The 26,379-nt window shown below is 55.7% G+C and overlaps 1 protein-coding gene across 2 annotated transcripts in view; it reads right to left on the minus strand.

Moving 5' to 3' along the window:
• LOC125449282 (calpain-1 catalytic subunit-like) overlaps nt 1-26,379 on the minus strand; it is a 129,098-nt gene that overhangs the window by 3,067 nt on the left and 99,652 nt on the right. Inside the window, exons 1-16 of one of the 2 annotated variants that reach the window (XM_059641514.1) lie at nt 22,439-22,489; nt 22,019-22,152; nt 18,050-18,218; nt 17,425-17,508; nt 17,209-17,294; nt 13,160-13,234; nt 11,824-11,984; nt 8,852-9,021; nt 8,080-8,091; nt 7,304-7,515; nt 6,485-6,524; nt 4,264-4,329; nt 3,094-3,151; nt 2,931-2,995; nt 2,573-2,641; nt 1,160-1,238 (exon numbers count right to left, since the gene is read on the minus strand). In XM_059641514.1, the coding sequence (XP_059497497.1) occupies nt 1,160-1,238; nt 2,573-2,641; nt 2,931-2,995; nt 3,094-3,151; nt 4,264-4,329; nt 6,485-6,524; nt 7,304-7,515; nt 8,080-8,091; nt 8,852-9,021; nt 11,824-11,984; nt 13,160-13,234; nt 17,209-17,294; nt 17,425-17,508; nt 18,050-18,218; nt 22,019-22,152; nt 22,439-22,474 (1,516 nt within the window). In that variant the 5' untranslated portion in view covers nt 22,475-22,489. Of the gene's footprint in view, nt 1-1,159; nt 1,239-2,572; nt 2,642-2,930; nt 2,996-3,093; nt 3,152-4,263; nt 4,330-6,484; nt 6,525-7,303; nt 7,516-8,079; nt 8,092-8,851; nt 9,022-11,823; nt 11,985-13,159; nt 13,235-17,208; nt 17,295-17,424; nt 17,509-18,049; nt 18,219-22,018; nt 22,153-22,438; nt 22,490-22,903; nt 23,023-26,379 lie in introns of those variants that run through there. The other variant, XM_059641513.1, reaches the window with a different exon arrangement.

Consider the following 26,379-nt stretch of genomic DNA (forward strand, 5'->3'; position numbering starts at 1 on the left):
AATTGCCCTGAATGGACTTAAGAAGGCACCTTCTGAAGAAGGGCCCCGACACAAAATGTCAGCTTTCCTGCTCCCCTGATGCCACCTGGCCTGCTATGTTCCTCCAGCTCCACACCATGTTATCTCTGACTCCAGCATCGGCGGTTCTCGCTAGCTGTAAGAGTCAACCATGTTGCCTCGGGTCTGGAGTCACATGGAGACTGGCAGCTTTCCTTCCCTGAAGGAGATCAGTGAACCAGCAGCCTTCTTACGACACTCAACAACAGCTCAGCCATCTGACTTTTCAATGAAACCTTTCGATTCCAGATAGTTTTGGATTGGATCACCACTTTGGCATGGTGGGATTCAAATGTGCCCAGAACATTGACCTCGGGTTCTGGATTACTCACTGGAGAGGCCACAGTATTATCATTAGGCTATTAGCCCGGAGACCCTGGTAATGTTCTAAGTCCTGGGTTCGAATTTGAATTTAATATCCAAAAGTTTGGAATTAAGAATTTTGTCGATTGCCAGGAAAAACCCATCTGCTTCACTGATGGGAACTGGGAATATCACCATCCTTAGCTGGTCTGGGCCTACACGTGACTCCAGGCCAATGTGGCTGCCTCTTATCACCCCACTGGGCAAAGGGACATGACTAATAAATGAAATAATACTTCCTGAAAACTGCAATTCCACTAGATCTTTGTGAAACTCTTGTCAATGGCTACAGAAACCCTCTGGGTTCGCTAATGTCCTTCAGGGAATGAAAGCCCCCATCCATAAGGAAACAGGATTAGGCCGTTTGGCCCATCGGGTACTGCTGTGCCATCTGATACGCTTGCCAACCCCATTCTCCTACCTTTTCCCCATCCTCACCTAGTCCGGCTCAGGCCTGAATGTAGTCACAACAAGCCATAGTGAAAAACTCCATAAATTCCCCTCCCACCACCGAGCCCCCAACAGAAGAGATCTCTCCTCATCTCCAGTTCACCAGCGTGCTCTCAGAGTAGGGCTCTCCCTTGTCTTTCCAGGCCGTGGTTCCAAATGTCACTCCAGACTCTCACTGATAGAGAGGACCCTCCAAAGCTGCCTGGGAGGACACGCTGGATTACTGAAAGCTCCAGGTAAGGGGGGGGGAAGGGAGGTGTATGTTCGGTACCGTGTCCAACCACCGTACCTGCAGACTCCAAGGCCAGCCTCATCTCATAGGCATTCATGCTCCCGGATTTGTCCAGATCGAACTGTCGGAAAACTCCCTGCAAAGACAGATCCGCATCACTGGAATCGCCCGGCAGTGGTGGGGGGGGGGGGGGGGGGGGGGGAGAGGAGGAGCCTGAAACACACCGACCCAGATCGCTCGGGAAAGACAGCCCTTCCCCCGTGTGGCTGATCCCACCGGGAGAGAGACAGTAACAGACCTCACCCTGTGGGAAAGGCAGGGGTGGAGTGGGCATCCCTTGTCTCTGCTGCCCACTGTGCTCCCTTAGAGCTAGAAGAATGGCCAGACACTGGGAGGGGCGGGGGCGGGGGTGGGGATAGGCAGACTATGCTCGGAGCCAGGTCTACCACAAGCTGTTGTGCGACACCACGGAGCTGAGAGCCTCCTCGTGGGACAAGTCGCTGTTCAGGACGCCACGCTCGAGATGGCGAGAAGCCCTTTTCGGAAAGCTGACTCCATTGTCGCGTAGGAATTGCGGTAGCCAACTTGTGCACAGTGAGATCCCACGCCTGCGGTCAGTGTGACGTGGACCCAGCAACTCGGCAACATTGGACTGAAGCTGAGGGATGGATGTCCAGTGGGGGCCCACAGGGGAATGACTGTTCTCTAGCCAGCTGAGAGGGTCTTAGTGTCACACTGGAAGACAAGCTGCTATCAGTCAGATGTTCATCATTGAACCAAAGGAGGGGACTGTCCATCCAGGACAAAGCAGCCACTTGATTGACAACACATCCCCCCCCCCCCGCCACCCACCCACCGACGCTCAGTCGCAGCAGTGTGTACCATCTACAAGATGCTCTGCAGAAACTCACCAAAAATCATCAACACAGCACCTTCCAAACCCACGACCCACTTCCATCCCGAAGGACAAGGGGCAACAGGTACATGGGAACAGCCCCCCACCCCCACCCCCCACAAAGATCCCCGCTCACCATCCTGACTTGGAAATATATCGGCCGTTCCTTCACTGTTTGAGGTCAAAAATCCTGGAATTCCCTCCCCTAAGGGGCACCTGTGGGTCAACGGACTGCAGCAGTTCAAGAAGGCAGCTCCTCCCGACCTTCTCAAAGGGGAGGAGGGCAATTAGGGATGGGGGGCAGTAACTGCTGGGCCCAGGCAGCGATGTCCACATCCCGTGAGTGGATTTAGAAAGAAAAGTCAAAGACAGTCAGTCAAAGAGATTGGCTTCTTAGGGGAATCAGGAAGGCGGGGGGAGGGGGGCGCGGGGAAATAGAATGAGAGAGAGAGTGGGCAGAGCAGTCTGTGGAGGGGGAAATCTGAAGGGTAATCCCTGAACCCATGGGTTGGTGGTGGGGAGGCAGGGGTGGGGGAGACAGACCCAAGGACACGGCACTGAAAACAAACCCTTACCAACCACTTGCGAATCTTGTTCCACAGCACATTGAATTCTGTCAGGCCCAACCTCGCATTCCCATCCCGCTGGCCGCAGCACTTAAGGAAAACTGCTCGACGAACCGGGCGCTACTCCATCGCAACAGGTGGCGACTCTTCCCCAACCCTGTTTTTGAGTCCGTGCCAGTTCTCCCGCGTCTGAGTTCTGGGACTCCTCCACGCCCCCACCCCTTCAACCCCCAAACCCTACCAGATCGCACACCACAACCTTATGCCACCATCTCTCGATGCCCAGAGCAAGAGGTGGGTAGGGGGAGGGTGGGGTGCACTGACTATCTCTGAACGCAGATTTGACCCACTGCTCTCAAGAGGATACATCCATGAGATTGACCATACATCGGCAGGAATCCAGACTGAAACCTTCCGTCTTCAGGTCTTGGTCTAGAGGCAAGACACAACAGAGAGCTCGAGGTTAGAGGTAACGGGGACCACCCGAGACAGGGTGAGCCGAAAGACAGCAGGGCTCAGAGGCTGCTTACGTTTTCCAACCACACGATTAAGAATTGTTTGTAGCTCATTCACCGTGATCTGCAAGTCCTGTGGGGGGAGACAGAAAGGAACGCTCACTCAATCAGGACCAGAGAGGAAAATCCATTCGGATAACAACATTAACCACCACTTCCCAGTGAATTCATCATGAGGTCAGTTAGACAGCCTTCCCCTACACCCCCTCCCCATCTCCGTCACCCCCTACACCCCCTCCCCATCTCCGTCACCCCCTTCAGCCCCTACACCCCCTCCCCATCTCTGTCACCCCCTACACCCCCTCCCCATCTCCGTCACCCCCTTCAGCCCCTACACCCCCTCCCCATCTCCGTCACCCCCTTCGGCCCCCACACCCCCTCCCTATCTCTGTCACCCCCTCCAGCCCCTACACCCCCTCCCTATCTCTGTCACCCCCTACACCCCCTCCCCATCTCCGTCACCCCCTACACCCCCTCCCCATCTCCGTCACCCCCTTCGGCCCCTACACCCCCTCCCTATCTCTGTCACCCCCTCCATCCCCCTACACCCCCTCCCCATCTCTGTCACCCCCTACACCCCCTCCCCATCTCCGTCACCCCCTTCGGCCCCTACACCCCCTCCTCATCTCTGTCACCCCCTCCGGCCCCCACACCCCCTCCCTATCTCTGTCACCCCCTCCTCATCTCTGTCACCCCCTCCGGCCCCCACACCCCCTCCCCATCTCTGTCACCCACTCCGGCCCCTACACCCCCTCCCCATCTCCGTCACCCGCTTCGGCCCCTACACCCCCTCCCCATCTCCGTCACCCCCTCCATCCCCTCCCCATCTCCGTCACCCCCCTCCATCCCCTCCCCATCTCCATCACCCCCTTCAGCCCCTACACCCCCTCCCCATCTCCGTCACCCCTTCCATCCCCTCCCTATCTCCGTCACCCCCTCCATCCCCTCCCTATCTCCGTCACCTCGTCCATCCCCTCCCTGTCACCGTCACCCCCTCCATCCCCTCCCTATCTCCGTCACCCCCTCCATCCCCTAAACCCCCTCCCTATCTCCGTCACCCCTACAACCCGTCCAGCCATTACACCCCCTCCCCATCTCTGCAATTACATTTGACGATTGGTCTCATGAAGTTCCTTAGAGCATGAAAGGCACTATATCAATGCAGGTAGTTTTTGTAATACTCACCTCGCCAGCTAATTGCCTGAATAGACTCTTGAACTTTTCATCTATCGCATGCTCAGGGACTTCCTCCTGTTGCAGTCACAGAACAATAATCAAACAGAGAGCAACACGCCCAGAAAAACACACTCCCCACAACAACATCCCTCCCTTCCACTCCTCACCCCCTCCAAATCCCTCCTACTCTTCCGATCCATGCCGTTTGATGGCCCATCATGGTCGAGGGAGCTTTACTCTGGATCTAACCCCGAGCTGTCCCTGTCCTGGGAATGTTTGATGGGGGACAGTGTAGAGGGAGCTTTACTCTGTATCTAACCCCGAGCTGTCCCTGTCCCTGGGAGTGTTTGACGGGGACAGTGTAGAGAGAGCTTTACTCTGTATCTAACCCCGTGCTGTCCCTGTCCCTGGGAGTGTTTGATGGGGGGACAGTGTAGAGGGAGCTTTACTCTGTATCTAACCCCGTGCTGTCCCCGTCCCTGGGAGTGTTTAACGGGGACAGTGTAGAGAGAGCTTTACTCTGTATCTAACCCTGTGCTGCCCCTGTCCTGGGGAGTGTTTGACGGGGGACAGTGTAGAGGGAGCTTCACTCTGTATCTAACCCCGTGCTGTCCCTGTCCCTGGGAGTGTTTGTTGGGCGACAGTGTAGAGGGAGCTTTACTCTGTATCTAACCCCGTGCTGTCCCCATCCCTGGGAGTGTTTGATGGGCGACAGTGTAGAGAGAGCTTTACTCTGTATCTAACCCCGTGCTGTCCCCGTCCCTGGGGGTGTTTGATGGGCGACAGTGTAGAGAGAGCTTTACTCTCTATCTAACCCCGTGCTGTCCCTGTCCCTGGGAGTGTTTGATGGGGGACAGTGTAGAGAGAGCTTTACACTGTATCTAACCCCGTGCTGTCCCTGTCCTGAGGAGTGTTTGATGGGGGACAGTGTAGAGGGAGCTTTACGCTGTACTGTGTGGTTTCAGGCACAGTTATAACTATTTGCCAAGATAATGAAATGTGAGGCTGGATGAACACAGCAGGCCCAGCAGCATCTCAGGAGCACAAAAGCTGACAGTGGTCAGTAGTCAAGAAAGCCCTTGACCGCATCTCCCGCAACACATCCCTCACACCCCGCCCCCGCCACAACCGCCCAAAGAGGATCCCCCTCGTTCTCACACACCACCCCACCAACCTCCGGATACAACGCATCATCCTCCCTTGTTCGCTCCACACTGCCCTCCAACCCCACCACACCCGGCACCTTCCCCTGCAACCGCAGGAAATGCTACACTTGCCCCCACACCTCCTCCCTCACCCCTATCCCAGGCCCCAAGATGACTTTCCACATTAAGCAGAGGTTCACCTGCACATCTGCCAATGTGGTATACTGTATCCACTGTACCCGGTGTGGCTTCCTCTACATTGTGGAACCCAAGCGGAGGCTTGGGGACCGCTTTGCAGAACACCTCCGCTCGGTTCGCAATAAACAACTGCACCTCCCAGTCGCAAACCATTTCCACTCCCCCTCCCATTCTCTAGATGACATGTCCATCATGGGCCTCCTGCAGTGCCACAATGATGCCACTCGAAGGTTGCAGGAACAGCAACTCATATTCCTCTTGGGAACCCTGCAGCCCAATGGTATCAATGTGGACTTCACCAGTTTCAAAATCTCCCCTTCCCCCACCGCATCCCAAAACCAGCCCAGTTCGTCCCCTCCCCCCACTGCACCACACAACCAGCCCAGCTCTTCCCCTCCACCCACTGCATCCCAAAACCAGTCCAACCTGTCTCTGCCTCCCTAACCTGTTCTTCCTCTCGCCCATCCCTTCCTCCCACCCCAAGCCGCACCCCCATCTACCTACTAACCTCATCCCACCTCCTTGACCTGTCCGTCTTCCCTGGACTGACCTATCCCCTCCCTATCTCCCCACCTGTACTCTCCTCTCCACCTATCTTCTTTTCTCTCCATCTTCGGTCCGCCTCCCCCTCTCTCCCTATTTATTCCAGTTCCCTCTCCCCATCCCCCTCTCTGATGAAGGGTCTAGGCCCGAAACGTCAGCTTTTGTGCTCCTGAGATGCTGCTGGGCCTGCTGTGTTCATCCAGCCTCACATTTCATTATCTTGGATTCTCCAGCATCTGCAGTTCCCATTATCACTATAACTATTTGCCAGTTCCTTCTTCCTCAGACTCCAATAACAAGCGGAATGGTCTGTTATCCCACCATTTCCATGTCTGCAATCTTACCTCCTGTTCAAGGTCAGCACTGATTTCATCATCGAGCTCTCTGTATTAGACACAGACAGAAACAGCCCTCAGTTTAACGGATCACACACCTGAATACCTCAAGGACCCCGCGTTCGGGCCCGGCCCTCCGCTTCCCGCCATTTATATTCTCCATTCTTTCTTGGAATGTGGGCGTTGCTTGTTAGCCCCATTTATTAGCCATCCCTACTTGCCCCTGGCACACAGTGTCTGGCTCGGCCATTTCTGAGGTAGCCATGGGGCCTGGTGTCGCGTGTAGGCCTGGTCCTGGAGAAACGGCAGATTTCCTCCCCCAAAGGGACATTAGTGAATTGGGCCAGGCGATGGCCCAGACGGATTGTAGCTGGGTTCAGTTCTTCAACAAAAGAAGGAATTGACATGACCATGAATTCATTAAGAACCCAACTGATTCACTAATGTCCTTTCAGGGAAGTAAACTGCCATCCTTACCCGGTCTGGGCCTACACGTGACTCCAGACCCACAGCAACGTGGTTGGCTCTTAGCCTTCCCTCTGGGGCAATTAGGGATGGGCAATAATTGCCAGCCAGGCCTTCATTCTGTGAATGAATTCAAAAATAAAGACAGGTTCGTAGATCCGTGGTTATCGTCGCTGAGGCCAGCTCTCAATTCCAGGGGTGTTAAATCGAATTTAGATTTAAATCTGAACCCGTGCCCCCAGAATGTTAACGCTACCCACCCCCCTACCCCACCCCAGGGACAATCACCCTGCAGCGTCCGTTTACAGACCAGAACGCACAGAAACATTTCATTGTGGCCTGCTACACTGCGATCAGACTTACTCAGAGAGAGAGCGCTTTTCAGAGAAGACCCTCAGGCAGAAGTTGGCCTCTTTGTTGGGTTCGAAGGTCGAGGGGACGATGATGTACTCCCCAGCGGGCAGCTTGAACCGGCTACTGACCTCCCGGAGATTAATGAACATCTCGGAACGAGCTTGGGAGCCATGGGTCAGGAAGAAATCCCGCTTCAAGTGAACAGCGGAGCGTCCGATGTACTGGAACACAATGGGAGACTTACATACCCAGGCTGACAGGTAGAGGGAAAAATCGGCGTGTGGAGAAAGGAGTGGGTCCAACTGTGATGCACCCCATTGCCGAACAGCTGGCTGCTCATGGCCACACATTAAGTGGGGGGTACAAACTCTTGGGACCCAACCCTCAGAGGGTGCAGGAGTTAACGCAAAACTATACCAAAACATTTCCAACCATCTTAACAAATTCCTGTACTACCTGCTCTTCAGCCTACTCTTCACCCACTCCGACCCCCCCCATCCCCGCAATGTGGGGCCCGCTCCGACTCCCCCCCCATCCCCACGACGCAGGGCCTGCTCCGACCCCCCCCAATCCCCACGACGCGGGGCCCACTCCGACTCCCCCCATCCCTGCAACGCGGGACCCGCTCCGACTCCCCCCATCCCCACGACGGGGGACCCGCTCCGACAGCCCCCCATCCCCGCGACGCGGGGCCCGCTCAGACCCTTCGCTCTCCCACAAGGCGATGTTTTCGCAAACTGTTACCTGTTCTGAGTGGTGATCCATAGACAGAGAGAGCGACTTACCTCGGGGGGGACCTGCAGAGAAAACAGAAAAAGACTGGCAATTGGAGCAGGATGAATTGGATGGAGAGAGAGAGAGAGAGAGAGAGAGAGAGAAAGATGTGCAGCGTCATGCCAGGCATTGGGACCCATCAGAGTGACAGCACAGCTCGGCCGTGAGGAAATCCCTACCTCACAAATCCGAGACCCTCACCCGACTTGGGCGGGTCTCGAGGGACCGGCCCCTCCCCAGGGGGCTGCGTGCGTCAACACATCGAGACCCAGATAATCACCAGCTGACGCTTCTCAGGCCATTCGGCCCATCTGTGACCTCGCTGCTATTCGCACTCTTAGCCTCCTCTCCATCATCCTCCAGCTCACCTCCATCCCTGTCCCGTGCGACATCACCCTGGTCTAGACCAGCGACCCCCCCGCCCCCTCCCCAGCCACTGTCTTACACAAGGGAGATGCCTATGAGGCAGCTCCCCGTCACCCATCCAGTGGCCCCCAGCTCCCTGTCACCCTTACAGTGGTTCCTGGGAAGAGACAATGCAGTGTGGAAGGAAGCTATCAAGGCAATGAGCTGAGCCATGAGGCCTCCAGCCGTCAAATAGCGCTGACGCCCCCTTCAGGAGAGAGAGAGAGAGAGAAAGAGGAAAATTTGTCATTGGCTCGGAGCCTGGACTTCTGCAATCCCTTCACCGACCTCAGCAAACCCCACACCACCCCACACACCCAACCAACACCCAATGAGGGTCGCCCCTCCACTCCCACCCCCTCGGTGCCCCATGCCCACCTCATAGATGGCGAAGCCGATGGTCTCCATATCCTGGCCTGCGGTGCGCAGTTTGCGGCGATCTTTCTGCATCAGAGCGACCAGGAAGCTGCAGCCTGGTTCAGTTCCCTCACGGTCATCATCCTCCTCCTTTAGTTCAATCTTAAACTGCGGGTTTATCCAGAAAGTGGCTGGGGTTGGGTGTGGCGGGAGGGGGGTTGGGGGGTAACAACAGTTGCCATCAGTGAGGGGGCAAGCCCTTCTCATTCACTAAAACCCCCCCCCTTCACCTCCCCAGGTTGGGGGTGGGAACCATCTCTCAGCACAGCGAGGGGAGAGGGAGGGGATAGGGCAGGGAGTGAGGGCGAGGCAGGGAAGGGCGTGGACAGGGAGGTGGGTTGGGGGGAAAGGTGTGCCCACTGAGACACCGTGGGCAGGGGGCACCACAGGCACATGCCCTTTGGCCCGTCGTGTTCGCCCTGGCTCAGTTCCGCCACCCATCCTCCCACTGGGTCCCCAAGGCCCTCTCCCCCGACCGCACCCCATCCACCCGTCTCCAGCTCCCACCACTTCCTGAGGGACTGTGCTGGATCCATCCGTAACTGGAGGAGGGTTTTGGGGGCGTGAGGGTGAGGAGTGACAGCTAAGGGTGAAGTGTGGTGGGGGGTGGGGAGGGGTGAAGGGTCACAGCCAGTCCCATGTGGGCCGAGTGAGAGTGAGAGAAGAACATTCCGGGTTGGCGCAGACCGTCCCAGGGGATGCTGGGAGAGGGGTAACTAAACATGATTGAAACCTCCCGGAGGGGGCAACCGAGTGAGAACTCGTGATGCCTGCCAAGTCGAAAGGCCGCAGAGAGTGTTCTCTAAGTGGGGAACAAATCGATAACTGTGCTGAAAGGCATGGTGTGGTTTCCAGAATGGATTGGGCTTAATTGAAGACAAGGCGCTCCAGGAATTGTCTTGTACTCCGGGTACAGAAGATGTGGCAACCTCCTTTATAAAGGACCTTGCAGATCGTAGGCCCCAATCCTTCCACCAATTGGGAACACCAGTTCGAAGACGTGAACAGAGAGACGTCGAGTGCTGGAGCGGGTGGTAGGGATGTGCTGAACATTTACAAAGTTCGGGTTTGCAACCCCCCCCCCCCCCCCTCCCCCAGACACACACACACACACCCGCGCTGAGAGAGTTCCTCTACGGACGGGACGCGTTCAGGGTCGGGTCCCTAAAACCCCACTGGCCACCGTCACACCCGTCCACATGGGCCTACCCGTGACTCCAGGCCCCACAGCCTGACTGTGGCTCACTCTGTACCCACCCACTGAAGCGGGTCTGGGGAGCCAATGTGTTGGGTTGAGGATGGGCAACTGATACCGGGCCTTAAAAACAATTTTAAAAAGCCCGGAAGTTGCTGGAAAAGGTCTGGCAGCATCAGCGAAGAAAACTCAAGAGATAACGTTGCCCCCTCCTGCTGAGCTTTTCTGCTTTTGTTCCTGACTTACAGTATCCACATTTCGGTTGGCTTTATTACAGACCGGGCCTTATCTGTACAACTGCATCCCATGAGATGTACGATACCAAAGACCGTAGGGCTCCCACTCTCTCACCATTAAATCAAGACTGTGCTATGTAATTTGACAGGGACCTTGCCAAGGGTGGGGTCTAATGTAGAGAGCGAGTGATGCCAGGAGCTACTAGGACCAGCGCAGAACAGCACGCCACGCCCAAGTCGGGTGAGGGTCTTGGATTTGTGAGGTAGGGATTTCCTCACGGCTGAGCTGTGCTGTCACTCTGATGGGTCCCAATGCCTGGCATGACGCTGCACATCTCTCTCTTCTCTCTCGTTTCTCTCTCTCTCTTCTCTCTCTCTCTCTCTCTCTCTCTGATTCATCCTGCTCAAATTGCCAGTCTTTTCCTGTTTCAATGGCTGGGTTCAGAGCACGCCACGCTGTCGAAGCCTCTCTAGGGTAACCTCCCCGAGGGCAACGACCGTAGGGAAGGGGATGCAGCCAGCTGATCCCATCGGGAATCCGTTCCAGTAATGCATCCGAGGGGTCGGACAAAAGCGGGCAGGCGACTGGGGCCGCGTGCCAGGAACTCTCAAAAAATTAGGGCAGGATCGAAGAGGCAATATGGCGGTCAACAGCTGTGGGAGGCGGTCGGTGCCAGGATGCCGGAGGCTTGAGCAAGAAGGTTCACCAGATCGATCCCCAGGAGAGGCTGAGCGAACGGGGTTTTAGGGGAAGAGGTGGTGATCGGGTCAAGGCAGACGGGATTCTGAGGGTCAGGGTTCAGGCTGAGAGATCTTTTGCCCCTGCTTCGGGGTGGGAGGGCAAGTCTACGCCACAGAGTGGAGCCAGTCACAATCCCGGGATGAGGGCAGGGTCATGTCTTCACTCGGGGGAATTTCTTAGAATTCTGCCCTCCGTCGTTAAATATATTTCAGGCTGGGATTAGTTCTCCAGGAGAGGGCAAGAAAATGGAGGCTGCATTCGGGCTGGAAGGCCAAACAGACCCAAGGGGACCAAGGCCTGGCTCTGTTCCCCCTTTTTCCTCTCTCTCTCTCCTGCCCCCACCATCTCTCTCTGTCTCCCCCCCTCGTCTCTCTCTGTTTCTCTCTGTCTCCAGGGTGGGGGCTTTGATGGAAGGTCAAACACGAGAGGCTCAGAACAGAAGGGGCAGCAGAAGCTAAACTGTGCTGGAAAAGTGGCACAGAAGAGGAAAGTTCCAGAAAGGAGCTCAGTGAGTGAGGAGGGATGGGGGTTGTGGGGGGTCAGGGTGTGGTGTTCGAGGGCTCCTGTTTTTCAGGAGTGGCAGAGGCTCAGGGAATGCTCTCTGGCCTGCCGATCCCATTTTTTTGGGAATTGGAGTTCGAGGGGGGAAACGGGGTGTGGGGGGGCAGGCTGGAGGGTCGTCGCAGGGGGCACTAGGCCTCAGAGACGGACGGGTCTCCTGGCGGGGAGTTGCTGATTTCCCGACCCCCACCCCGGATACCTGGATAATTCCGGCAGCCTCCGGCAGTGCTCCCACGCCTCCAGGAGCCCTCGTACAGGGAGGTGCTCCACTTGTGAACCTTGTCCGCTTTCAGTGTGTCCGGTGTCAAGTTGCAAATTTCCAAGCGGTTGAATTCTCTGAGGAAGTCAGCGAAGGACATCCTGGGGGAAGAACGTGTGGAAAAGGTTAACACAGGAGGCCATTCAGCCCCTCAAGAGCCACCCCTGCTCCCGACATTGCTGATCATCCACTATTCCCTCAATCCCCCATCCTGCAGGTTTCCAGAGATTCCCCTTGCTCAAAGACAGAACGGTTTCACCTCCCTGTATCCCCTTATCCAACGTCAATGTGATCCCCAGTCATACGGCACAGAAACAGACCCTTCGGCCCAACCAGTCTGTGCTGGCCACAATCCCAAACTAAACTAGTCCCCCCTGCCTGCTCCTGGCCCATATCCCTCCCAAACTTTCCCTGTTCATGTCCTTATCCAAAAGTCTTTTTAAATGCTGAAACTCTACCCACATCCATGAGCTTCCTCTGGAAGCTCATTCCACACGTTAAAAAGAAAATTGCCCCTCACGTCATTTGAAAATCTCTCTCCTCTCACCTTAAAAATATGTCCCCTAGACTTGAAATCCCCCCCACCCCCCAACCCTAGGGAAAGCAGTCCAACCATTCACTCTATCTGTATCCCAAAGGATGTTACAAACCTCTGTACCTCCTACGCTCCAGTGAAAAAATCCCAGCCCTTGACACATCACTGGGCCAGAGCTGATAACATCGCCTCGCAAAGGTCCAAGCCTATGGACCTATGGCTACTCGATCTTTCACAAAGGACGGGCTCCGAACCTCCCACAGCCTGCCCACACAGTCCTCATTGTGAACACAGCCATGTATATGCTGACTGTGTGCTCCGGCTGTATCCTCACTGAAGTTCGTGTACATGTGGCACAGCGCGGTCCTGGCACTGAGGTCCTTCCCGTGCCAATGCGCAGCCAGCGTGTTCACCTTCTGTGCTATGTGCAAAGATGGGGGGGGGGGGGGGGGGGGTGAGAGACTGCCAAACAACCGTGTCCATTAAAATCTGCCCCTCTCGTTCTACAAGCCAGAGTTATTTATTCGTGCTGTGTCTAACCCCGTGCTGTCCATGTCCTGGGGAGTGTTCGATTGGGGGATAGTGTAGTGGGAGCTTCACTCAGTATCTAACCCCGTGCTGTCCCTGTCCTAAGAGTGTGAAATGTCGGGGGATGGGGGGGACTGACAGCATGAAACATGAGCCCCGAGGGCTGCGCTGCGAAACGAGAGAGCATCGCTATCCTCGGCTGGCTGTACTCACCAAAACTCCCCGTCCTCCAGCTTCACTCTCATGGAGCTGCACTGCGAGGGGTCCACACTGTTCCATTCGTTTGACCTGACGGAGAAAGGACGGCAGTGATAGCTCCGAGCTGCTTATAAACCGCCCCCAGGTATCAACATCACCCCAAGAGACAAGGGGCAGCGCCAGCCCCGCTCACCGTCCCGACTTGGAAGCGTATCGGCCGTTCTCTCAGTGTCGCTGGGTCATTGAATCTGGAGCCCTCCCAACAAACCCCTCCGTCCCCCTGTCACTGTGAGTGTGTGTCTGCACAGCCCACAGACTGCAGCTCGACGCCATCCTCGCCAGGGCAGCAATGCCAAGATACCCACATCCAGAATAAGAAACCGACTCCCCTTGCTGATTTGGAGTATCTGTGGGTTCAAGACGCATAGAGGCCAGGTTGACGCCCCCCCCTCGCCTCCCCGCACCGCCGCCACTCCCCAACCACAGATGTAGAGGTGTGTGGGGAGTGGGGGAAGTTAGAAGAGATAGTTCGGCTAGCTCAGTTGGCCGAAAGGCTGCTTTAATGTACACGGCGATGCCAACAGTGAGGTTACAATGAAGGACTGTCTCTCTCTCTCTCTCTCTCTCTCAACCTCTCCCTTCGCCGGAGGCATGCTGACCGTCAGGTTAAACCATCTCTCTCTCTCTCTCTCTCTCTCTCGGTAGAACGACGTGACTTCATCTTTAGTGCTCAGGGAGCGCCGCAGCGTCGGAGGGTCCGCGCCGAGAGAGCACCGCACCGTCGGAGGGTCCGTGCCGAGGGAGCGCCGCGCCGTCGGAGGGTCCGTGCCGAGGGAGCGCCACAGCGTCGGAGGGTCCGTGCCGAGGGAGCGCCACAGCGTCGGAGGGTCCGTGCCGAGGGAGCTCTGCAGCGTCGGAGGGTCCGTGCCGAGGGAGCGCTGCACCGTCGGAGGGTCCGTGCCGAGGGAGCGCCGCGCCGTCGGAGGGTCTGTGCCGAGGGAGCGCCGCGCCGCCGGAGGGTACGCACCAAGGGAGCGCTGCGCTGTCGGAGGGTCCGTGCCGAGGGAGCGCCACGCCGGAGGGTCCGCGCCGAGGGAGCGCCGCACCGTTGGAGGGTCTGCGCCGAGGGAGCACCGCACCGTTGGAGGGTCCGCGCCGAGGGAGTGCTGGGCCGAAGGATCAGCCTTGAGGGAGGTGTTAAAAATGCTTCTGCTGCTCAGTCCTGGCCGATGTCACGTTGACTTCCACCAGCCCCTAGAGTTTATCTCAACTAGCAGCAGGTCTTTAACTAAATTTGTGAAGAAATCTTCACTATCATTACCCGTCAATATCCCTGTGTGTTTGCACCTTCAGCTCAGGAATTCCCTCCCTAAACCTCCCTGCCTCTCTCTATCAGGTAAACAATGGGCACCTCCTGTGGTGGATGAGTTAAAACAAAATTATTATGAATGTTTATAAATAGCTGGTAGGCCTCAGCCAGAGGGAACATGCTCAGTCCTGGAGGCACTGCAGTGGGAAATCCCTTATAAGCGTATAACACCACGGGCATCTCAGTGCTCCCAAAGCAGCCGAATTTTCATTGGAATCTTCATTTTGCTGGCTGAGGATCCGAGTTTCCCTACTAATGGCGCTGATTCGATTATTATCGCGTGCCTAAGTACAGTGAAAAGCTTTGTTTTCCCAGCAGTTACAGCCAGATCACAGCAAGCAAGGACATACAGATCACAGGGAGCTCAGACAGAGCGAGGAATACAGGAAGCGCACAAGGCAAGATCAACATTATTTGAAGTCAGAGAGGTGCATCCAGCAGTCTGTTTAAACAGCAGGGAAGAATTTCCTTGTGTAATGCAAGTCTTATTAATAGGGCAGTTACGATGGTTCTATCTACACCTGTAGCATTTCGAGAAAGCACTGTGTCTGGGGCAATTAGGGATGGGTGATAAACTGCAGAGCTCAGTCAGCGACACCCATAACTGAAGAAAATAAGGTTTCACTTTAGACCCTGACAGTGGGTTGCCAGAGACCTTCACTGCATAGAACATAGCACAGTACAGGCCCTTCGGCCCACCATGTCGTACCGACCTATCATCCTAGTAAAATCAATCTACTCTGCGTACCCTACACATTTTACTCTCCTCCATGTGCCTATCCAAGAATCGCTTAAGAGTCTCTAAAGTATCTGACTCCATACCACTGCCGGAGCACGTTCCACACACCCACCACTCTCTGTGTCCCCTACACCTTCCTCCGAACACCTTAAAATTATGCCCCCTTGTAACAGTCATTTCTGCCCTGGGAAAACGTCTCTGACTATCCACTCCATCTATGCCTCTCATGAGAAACAGGGAAATTTTTATAACATGGAACAAAGAAATGGCTGTCAAACTAAATGCAGACTTTGTTCGTGCCTTCGTAAAAGGAGGACATAAATATGTGCCAGAAATAAGGGGGAAAACACAGGGCTTAGTGAGAAAGAGGAACTGAAGCAGCGTCTGAGTTAGCAGAGAGATTTTGCTGGAGAAACCGACGCAAAGTCCACGAGACAAAGCCCTCTAAAGGGTTAAATGTAACATTCTGCGTCTCCAAACATACTAATGCTGCCTCAGGGCTAAGGTGATGGTCGCCTGGAAACGGGTTAGTGCAGTCAGGGATTGTGAAAGCGCTGCAGAAACAGTAAGGTACGGAGTTCCGGAGTTCTGTTGGATTAATTCACAGGAAGTGGCTGTCACTGGCCGAGCCAAGGACTTCGCTCGGCGGGGAGACTGAATCGAGGCATTCAGATTCAGGAAGGGAGTGCTGTTGGATCGAGCCAATGAGGGAGAAACTGTACCCAGCGGCAGGAGGGTCAGTCACCAGAGGGACACAGATTGAAGAGAATCTGGAAGAAAGTTGCCAGGCTTGGAGGGTTTGGGCTATGAGGAGGGGCTGGATGGTCTGGGGCTATTTTCCCTGGAGCATCAGAGGCTGAGGGGTGACCTTATAGAGGTTTATAAAACCATGAGGGGCATGGATAGGGTGAATAGACAAGGTCTTTACCCCCAGGGTGGGGGTGTCTAAAACTAGAGGGGCACAGGGTTAAGGTGAGAGGGGGAGGATTTAAAAGGGACGGCATCTGGATGGGGACATGGATAGGAAGGGGTTAGAGGGATATGGGCCAAATGCTGGCAAATGGGTCTGGATCAGCATGGATGGGTTGGACTCAAGGGTCTGCCTCTCACGCTGTACATCTCTATGACTATAATCCGAGGGAGAAAAGGAGGACAGCGGGAGATGAAGGGAATGTTTTATGCAGAAATGGCTGCCCAATACCAAGGCCCCAGGCCTGATCCCAGAGCCTGCCTCCCTGCTGTCAATTGCTGACCACTGGATGAAGGAAGGGCACACTTTCTGATGTGCTGACGCCAGAATTTTTTCACTAAGTTAATCGGGATCCAACTAAAAGAAAAACAAACGTTGTCAGAGAGTCAGCGCCAAGGGACCATCGTGCTATTGGAGTTGAAGAGGAGCAGAAGGCAATTCTTCAAAGTCATGGTTGATAACACTACGGCCTCAACATCTACTGAATCCTGTTAACCCCCTTATCAGTCAAGAACCTGCGGACCTTAAAAAGATTCAGTGACTGTTCCCCCCTCGTACCCCGTCCCCAAGGAAGAGCCCCCACAGACTCATGGCTGTCAGGGAAAGAAAATAAATTCTCCCCATCTCTGTCTTCGGTGCAAGACCCCTTCTTTTTAGACGGTAGCGCCTGGTCTCTCCCATGAGAGAGAACTAACCTCACAGTATCCTCAATGTCCAGTCTGACCCAGTGACACTAGAGGAATGGCCAATATATTTCCAAGTCAGAAGGGCGTGTGGCTCGGACGCAAATTGGAGGGGGCTATGTTCCTACATTCCTGGTGCCTCAGGTTCACAGTTTAGGGCTTGGAAGCACCCTCAAGACGTACCATCCCTCGCAGATCAAGCCTTTTCACCCCAGGAGCCAGCGGTGCGATTCCTCCTGGAACTGCTCCAGGCTGGTTCCAGTAGCCTCATATATAAGGAGAGCGAAAGGGAGATCGGTTTACCTGTCACTCCAAGCTCCAGTCCACTCGACCTCCCCCCAGGGATTTCGCAGACGTACCAATTTAATCAAACCTCCCCGGGCACGTACCTGGGGATAGAGAGAAGAGGAAAGGACCATCAAACAATGCCCACATCATCAATACCCACCCAACGCCAAGATACAGGGAAGGGACAGAGAGGAGCAGTTGATTACTGACTGTAGGGGGTTACAGACTGACCTCTTGGGCACCAGTGAGGGAGTAAGCATGACCTTTGACCAGCTTCTTGAATGTCACCGCCTCCATGTCGAACTGGCTGGTTATCTGGGAAGGTAAAAGCAGAAACACATCCAGGCTCACATCGGCCAAACAACAGCCACACGGTTTGAGTGTTGGCAAAATGAGGCAACGCTCACAGATCTTTTCCTCTTTCGCTCATCGGGAACGGTTTCCGGCAAAACTGATTCAAAAGGAGCGGGTGCTGTTGGAGGGTCCGCGCCGAGGGGGCGCCCACCACGTCGGAGGGTCCGCGCCGAGGGGGCGCCCGCCATGTCGGAGGGTCCGCGCCGAGGGGGTGCCTGCCACGTTGAAGGGTCTGCGCCGAGGGGGCGCCCGCCACGTCGGAGGGTCCGCGCCGAGGGGGCGGGCAGTGTCGGAGGATCAGCGCCGAGGGAGCGGGCACTGTTGGAGGGTCAGCGCCGAGGGAGCGGGCACTGTCGGAGGGTCAGCGCCGAGGGAGCGGGCACTGTCGGAGGGTCAGCGCCAAGGGAGAGCCCACGCCGTAGGAGGGGCAGTGCCGAGGGAGTGGTCACTGTCGGAGAGGCAAGACTGAGCATGCCTGGTGAATTAGCCAAACAGAGCTTACATCGATGGAGCAGCCCATGAGGGAGCCTCGTTCCAGAGCCTTTTGGATAATTCGGTAAAGGTCAGAGGGCGATTTGCAGAGGTCATACATTTCGGTCACTCCTCCCGTGAAGTCTTCAAAACCTTCTGATGTACTTCCTCCCGCGAGGGCTTCATAGCAGCCACATAATCTGTACAGAGGGGAGAAATATGGAGGGAATCAGAGAGCTGTACAGCACAGAAACATACCCTTAGACCAACGCATCTGTGCCAACCAGATACCCTAAATCAATCCAGCCCCATTTGGCCCATATCCCTCTAACCCCTTCCTATCCATGTCCCCATCCAGATGCCTTTTAAATGCTGTAACTGTACCAGCCCCCACCACTTCCTCTGGCAGCTCATTCCATACACGCACCACCCTCTGTGTGAAACAGTTACCCCTTAGGTCCCTTTTAAATCCTCCCCCTCTCACCTTAAACCTATGCCCCTCTAGTTTTGGACTCCCCCCCCACCCTGGGGGAAAAGGCCTTGTCTATTCACCCTATCCATGTCCCTCATGATTTTATAAACCTCTCTATAAGGTCACCCCTCAGCCTCCGACGCTCCAGGGAAAATAGCTCCAGCCTATTCAACCTCTCCCTGAAGCTCAAACACTCCAACATGCTTGTAAATCTTGTCTGAATCTTTTCAGGTTTCACGAAATCCTTCCGAGAGCAGGGAGACCAGAATTGAACACGGTTTTCCAAAAATGGCCCTAACCAATGTCCCGTAGAGACACAACATAACCTCCCAACTCCCTATACTCAATACACTGACCAATAAAGGCAAGCGTACCGAACACCTTCCTCACCGCCCTGTCTACCCGCAACTCCACTTTCAGGGAACTGTCATCATCTGCTCCCCAAGGTCATTTTGTTCAGCAACACTCCCAGGACCTTCCCATTAAGTGTGTAAGTCCTGCCTTCGTTTGCCTTTCCAAAACGCCGCACCTCACACTTATCTAAATTAAACTCCATCTGCCACTCCTCGGCCCATCGGGCCATCAGTGAGGCTCCTGGCGAACTCTGGGAGATAATGTGACGAGAGAGATGGACTCCCAGGCAGAGGGAGAGAGAGAGAAAAAAAGTGAGAGAGAGGGAAAGAGAGAGAATGGGCCTGATTCCCAGGCAGCGAGAGAGAGAGGGAGCGAGAGCGAGAGAGAGAGAATGGGCCTGATTCCCAGGCAAACAGAGAGCGAGAGAGAGAGAGAGGGAGAGAGAATGGGCCTGATTCCCAGGGAGCGAGAGAGAGAGGGAGTGAGAGAGAGAGAGAGAGCAAGAGAGAGACAGGGAGCAAGAATGGGCCTGATTCCCAGGGAGCAAGAGAGAGAGAGGGAGCGAGAATGGGCCTGATTCCCAGGGAGTGAGAGAGAGAGAGGGAGTGAGAGAGAGAGAGGGAGTGAGAGAGAGAGGGAGCAAGAGAGAGAGAGGGAGCGAGAATGGGCCTGATTCCCAGGGAGCGAGAGAGAGAGAGAGAATGGGCCTGATTCCCAGGGAGCAAGAGAGAGAGAGGGAGCGAGAATGGGCCTGATTCCCAGGGAGTGAGAGAGAGAGAGGGAGTGAGAGAGAGAGAGGGAGTGAGAGAGAGAGGGAGCAAGAGAGAGAGAGGGAGCAAGAGAGAGACAGGGAGTGAGAATGGGCCTGATTCCCAGGGAGTGAGAGAGAGAGAGGGAGCGAGAGAGAGAGGGAGCGAGAGAGAGAGGGAGCGAGAATGGGCCTGATTCCCAGGGAGCGAGAGAGAGAGAGAGAATGGGCCTGATTCCCAGGGAGCAAGACAGAGAGAGGGAGCGAGAATGGGCCTGATTCCCAGGGAGTGAGAGAGAGAGAGGGAGCGAGAGAGAGAGGGAGCGAGAATGGGCCTGATTCCCAGGGAGCGAGAGAGAGAGAGAGAGAATGGGCCTGATTCCCAGGGAGCGAGACAGAGGGGGAGCTAGAGACAGAGGGGAGCTAGAGACAGAGGGAGCGAGACAGAGGGAGCGAGAATAGGCCTGATTCCCAGGGAGCGAGAGAGAGAGAGTGAGGGATTGAGAGAGAGAGAGAGGGAGCGAGAGACTGGGCCTGATTCCCAGGTGAGGAGAGAGAGACAGAAACTCCCAAGCAGAGAAGGTTGGTTCACAGATAGTGTGTTAGTGTCAGTAAGAGAGGTTTGGCGGGAAGTTCAGAAAGAAGGAGGGAGGGAGGGAGGGAGATGGGGCAGAGAGGGAGAGAGAGAGACAGAACCATTTAAGGATGACAGTGTGAGAGGGAGGCAGGGCGTGAGACACTTTGTGATCAGTAGCCAGGCAGAGTGCAGCAGATGAAAAGAGGGAGAGCTGGATGAGGAGAAATGAGATGGAGGAGGGAGACAAATAGATTTGTCATTTGAAAAAAAAACACCCAGTTTCCGTAAATTCAAGAGCATTGACATTTTAGGAACGACCCTGGAATTGTGGCCAGTGATCGAAATGGACTCAGCAATTACTACAAGTGAGGTAGTAATCTCCATTAGTCCCCACAGAACAGAATGCTGTTGACATTTCCAAACTTATTGGATTTTATTTTAATATACACGGTTTGTTTTTCACTGAGCCATTAACTGAAGGTTTGACACGAGGCTAAAGGGACATAATTTGTCGCAAACTCTGAATGCATGAGGGGTCAAGAAATCTAAACACTACATAAGCTGCTGCGTGCAGACTAACAGGATGTGAGATCATGAGACTTGCCTGACATCGATCTATTTAATTAGAAACATAAATTCAAAGATAGCCATGCCTCGTCGCTTTTTCAAACAAACAAATTTGATAGGTACTGAAATCTCTGATGAAAAGTCATCCAGACTCTCTGGGGCTGAAGAAAGTCCATCAGAATCCCTCCCCCCCACTCCCAACTAAAACCTTATAAGAATTTTGTATTCTTCAACCAGATCATACAGTGTGTACAAGGCCCTTTGATCCATCTACACGACCAAAAATACACCAGTACCTACACTAGGCCTCATAGCTTTCATTATTATAACATTACTCGCCCAAGCCCTTTTTAAAAAGTTGAGGTTTCTTGACTCAACTCCCCTCCCGAGGCATTCCAGATCTCCACCACCCTCAGCTTTTCCTCAAATCCCCTCGAAATCTCCTGCCTTTCATCATGCTAACCGTCCCTCATTCTTCAAATCTCCAGAAATGCGCAGGCTCGGTCTCCTCAATCCCCTCCCTTCCCCAACCCCCTGCCTCACCCGACAATCCCGTCATCTCAGGGATCAGTCTTAGCGACTCTCTGCTGTGACAGACATTGCGTTCCTTGGAAAAGGAGACCAGGATCTCACACTCACTCTCACACAACTCCAGCTCAGGCCTCAACAAAACTCTCATCAACTCCTCGTTAAATACGCCAAAGGAGTAGGAATGACAGGGATACGGGGAAAGATTAGATTAGATTCCCTACAGTGTGGAAACAGGCCCTTCGGCCCAACAAGTCTACACCACCCCTTGCAGCATCCAACCCAAACCCATCCCCCTATAACCCACACACCCCTGAACACTACGGGCAATTTAGCATGGCCAACCCACCCTAGCCTGCACATCTTTGGACTGTGGGAGGAAACCGGAGCACCCGGAGGAAACCCACGCAGACACAGGGAGAATGTGCAAACTCCACATAGACAGTCGCCCGAGGGTGGGATCGAACCCGGGTCCCTGGAGCTGTGAGGATGCAGTGCTAACCACTGAGCCACCGTGCCACCCAGAGGGAGAGAAAGGGCCGAGGAATGGACAAGGAGCACAGCAGGCCTCCCAATGCCCCAGGGGCGCAGGCAGGGGGCATTAGGGATCATTTACAAATGACTGAAGGCCCTGCCAACACTTGGCGGGCAGCCTGGCGCAGAGGCAGTGGGCTGAAGGGGTCAAGGGTCAGCCAGCGAACGACAGAGAGAGGCCAGAACCAGGAAATCCAGGCCGGGCCTAGCACTGACTCACTTGGCGTAGGCTTTCTCCAGGAGGGCACTCCAGAACTCGTTCCTCGCTGCCGAGTGCACAAACACCAGCTTTCCATCTTTCACCGGGAGACGGTCATCGATCACCACCTCTACCCATTCGCCAAACTGCCAGAACTGTAAGGGGGGTGGTTAGGGAGGAAGTCGGGGTGGGGGAAGAGAGAGATGTGGGGAAATGGGGAGCAGCAGTTAACATCATCAAGGAACCCTCTCTACCTCAATCTCACCCAACTTCCTCCATCAACCATCATCTGGAAATGGAGGTCTCCACACCAACCCCACCCCCACACTACCTGGGAATGGAAGATTCCACCCCATTTTCCCCGCACCACCTCACTACATGGAAAAGGAGGATTCCACACCTCTCCCAAATGCCCATGCAACTGTGCCCCCTGCCAACTTTCTGGAAATGGAAGATTCCACACAAAAACCACCCCATCTGCCCACAATACCTCGAAATGGAAGATACCACACCAACCCCTCTTTCCAACCCCGACCACCCCAACACTACCTGGAAATGGCAACCCCTCCACCCAATGCTACTTAAAAATGGAAGATTCCATGCCAACCTCTGCCCCAAACTCTACCTGGAAATGGAAGATTCCATACCAACACCTCCCCCCTCCATGACCCCACAACGCTACCTGGAAATGGAAGATTCCACGCCAAACCCTCCCACCCAACGCTACCTAGAAATGGAAGATTCAATGTCAACACCTTTCTCAATGCTACCTGGAAATGGGAGATTCCACACCAAATACCACCCCCAACTCTACCTGGAAATGGAAGGTTCCACACCAGCCCCTGCCCCCAAACACCATCCGGAGATGGAAGATTCCACACCGACCCCTCCACCGGCAAATGCTACCTGGAAATGGAAGATTCCACAGTACTGGTGCTGGAAGCCCTGGCCATGAGGTACCACTCGATGTAGGATCTTCTCATTCAGAGTCAGGGAGGCAATGGCCGCCAACAGCCAGCAGTCACCTAGAAAACAAAGCACTTTGGTCACAGCATCGAGTGGGGCAGTAGGGCAAAAGGTCAGTGTGTGCCCAGTGACCCAGGACTCAGCCAGGCAAAGATGATAAAGTGTGAAGCTGGATGGACACAGCAGGCCAAGCAGCATCTCAGGAGCACAAAAGCTGACGTTTCGGGCCTAGACCCTTCATCAGAGAGGGGGATGGGGAGAGGGTTCTGGAATAAATAGGGAGAGAGGGGGAGGCGGACCGAAGATGGAGAGAAAAGAAGATAGGTGGAGAGGAGAGTATAGGTGGGGAGGTAGGGAGGGGATAGGTCAGTCCAGGGCAGACGGACAGGTCAAGGAGGTGGGATGAGGTTAGTAGGTAGGAGATGGAGGTGCGGCTTGGGGTGGGAGGAAGGGATGGGTGAGAGGAAGAACCGGTTAGGGAGGCAGAGACAGGTTGGACTGGTTTTGGGATGCAGTGGGCGGGAGGGAAAGAGCTGGGCTGGTTGTGTGGTGCAGTGGGGGGAGGGGACAAACTGGGCTGGTTTTGGGATGCGGTGGGGGAAGGGGAGATTTTGAAACTGGTGAAGTCCACATTGATACCATTGGGCTGCAGGGTTCCCAAGCGGAATATGAGTTACTGTTCCTGCAACCTTCGGGTGGCACCATTGTGGCACTGCAGGAGGCCCATGATGGACATGTTGTCTGAGGAATGGGAGGGGGAGTTGAGCCTCCATCTGCAATGACCCTCGTCAAGTTGACTGCTTTGCAGCATAGAAGGGGTCGTTCAGCCCATTGACGCTAATCCACCTCATGGCCCATCGCTTTAAACGTGACAGCATTTCAGCGAAAAGCACCAGAGTGAACTGAGAGCCATCGAGCAAAACTGGATAAATGAAGGGGGGTCAAGGTTCAACTCTGGTAAATTAAAGCTGCGTTTCTGTGGCGCCTCTCACACTCTCAGAGTGCTCCGAAGCATTCGATCCCGAACCAAGTACAACTGCTCCCTTTGCCAACCTCAAGATCAGGGAATTCTCTCCCTGGATCCCGCTACCTCACTCTCACCATGCTCTTCCAACGCTAATGTCAATGCAATTTTATTTTTTGGCTGAGCTTTTGGTCACGTGATCCAGTGCACCTTGAAATGGCTGGGAGTCAAGTTTCACCTGTTCATCCTCTGGAAAGCACCAGGGAGGGGCTTGCCACTGTGTGAGAGAGTCAATGTAACTGGGAATTATTTCTGTAAACTCACCAACTGAGAGCTGCAGGAAGTTTCTGCTCTATCCCTGTGATTCGGCAGTGATTTATGGTGAGCTGCAGCAGGAGCTCCCACGATGGAGGGAAGCTGTGGTTCTTGGCGGAGGGGGTGGGGAGGGGGTTTGCGGTAATGGGCGGGGGGGGTGCAAGAAGGATCTGCAACCATCTCGGCACTTACAGCAGGGTGGGAGTGCAGGAAGCTCAGTGCCAAATTCTGGCCATTCTCTCCCTCACCACCCCACCGCACCCCCCCCCCCCCCCCACGACCCTCAGTGCACAGTGTTTGGGAGGGGGGGAGGGAAGGGGAGGGGAATGGGGAGATGGAAGGAAGGAAGGGGAGTGGGATGGGGGGGTGTGATGGAAGGAAGGGGAGCGTGACGGGGGGGGATGGAAGGAAGGGGAGCGGGACGGAAGGCAGATGGAAGGAAGGGGAGCGGGGTGGAGGGCAGATGGAAGGAAGGGGAGCGGGGTGTAGGGCAGATGGAAGGAAGGGGAGCGGGATGGGGGGATGGAAGGAAGGGGAGGGGAGGGGGATGGGGGAAGGAAGGGGAGGGGAGGGGGATGGGGGAAGGAAGGGGAGGGGAGGGGGATGGGGGGAAGGAAGGAAGGGGAGCGGGATGGGGGGAAGGAAGGAAGGGGAGCGGGATGGGGGGAAGGAAGGAAGGGGAGGGGGATGGGGGGAAGGAAGGAAGGGGAGCGTGACGGTGGGGGGAGATGGAAGGAAGGGGAGCGTGAGGGGGGGGATGGAAGCAAGGGGGGGATGGAAGGAAGGGGAGGGCGATGGAAGCAAGGGGAGCGGGACAGGAGGCGGATGGAAGGAAGGGAAGCGGGACGGGAGGGGGATGGAAGGAAGGGGAGGGGGATGGAAGGAAGGGAAGCGGGACGGGAGGGGGATGGAAGGAAGGGGAGCAGGACGGGAGGCGGATGGAAGGAAGGGGAGCGGGACGGGAGGCGGATGGAAGGAAGGGGAGTGGGATGGAAGGAAGGGGAGCGGGACGGGAGGCAGACGGAAGGAAGAGGAGTGGGACGGGAGGGGAATGGAAGGAAGGGGAGCAGGACGGGAGGGGGATGGAAGGAAGGTGTGCGGGACAGGAGGGGGATGGAAGGATGGGGGGGAATGGAAGGATTGGGGGGATGGAAGGATGGGGAGTGGGATGGGGGGGATGGAAGGATGGGGAGTGGGATGGGGGGGATGGAAGGATGGGGATCGGGATGGGGGGATGGAAGGATGGGGAGCGGATTCGGGGGATGGAAGGATGGGGAGAGGGATGGGGGGGATGGAAGGATGGGGAGTGGGATGGGGGGGATGGAAGGATGGGGAGTGGGATGGCGGGGGATGGAAGGATGGGGTTCGGGATGGGGGGATGGAAGGATGGGGAGCAGGATGGGGGGGATGGAAGGATGGGGAGCGGGATGGGGGATGGAAGGATGGGGTTTGGGATGGGGGGATGGAAGGATGGGGATCAGGATGGGGGGGATGGAAGGATGGGGAGAGGGATGGCGGGGGATGGAAGGATGGGGAGCGGGATCGGGGGATGGAAGGATGGGGAGCGGGATGGGGGATGGAAGGATGGGGTTCGGGATGGGGGGGGATGGAAGGATGGGGAGCGGGGTGGGGGTGGACAGAAGGAATGGGAGCGGATGGGTGAACGGAAGGAATGAGAGCGGGGTTGGGGGGGGATGGATGGAAGGGGAGCGGGATAGGGGTGGATGGAAGGAAGGGGAGCGGGATGCGGGTGGACGGAAGGAATGGGGGGGATGGAAGGAAGGGGAGCGGGGTGGAGGGGGATAGAAGGAAGGGGAGCAGGGTGGAGGGGGGATGGAAGGAAGGGGAGCAGGGTGGAGAGGGGGATGGAGGAAGGGGGGCGGGGTTGGGGAGGATGGAAGGAAGGGGAGCGGGGTGGAGGGGGATAGAAGGAAGGGGAGCAGGGTGGAGGGGGGATGGAAGGAAGGGGAGCAGGGTTGGGGGGGTATGGAAGGAAGGGGAGCGGGGTGGAGGGGGATGGAAGGAAGGGGAGCAGGGTTGGGGGTGGATGGAAGGAAGGGGAGCGGGGTGGAGGGGGATGGAAGGAAGGGGAGCAGGGTGGAGGGGGGATGGAAGGAAGGGGAGCAGGGTGGAGGGG

Source organism: Stegostoma tigrinum, chromosome 42, assembly GCF_030684315.1.
Source record: "Stegostoma tigrinum isolate sSteTig4 chromosome 42, sSteTig4.hap1, whole genome shotgun sequence".
In the NCBI taxonomy this organism is placed as follows: Eukaryota; Metazoa; Chordata; class Chondrichthyes; order Orectolobiformes; family Stegostomatidae; genus Stegostoma; species Stegostoma tigrinum.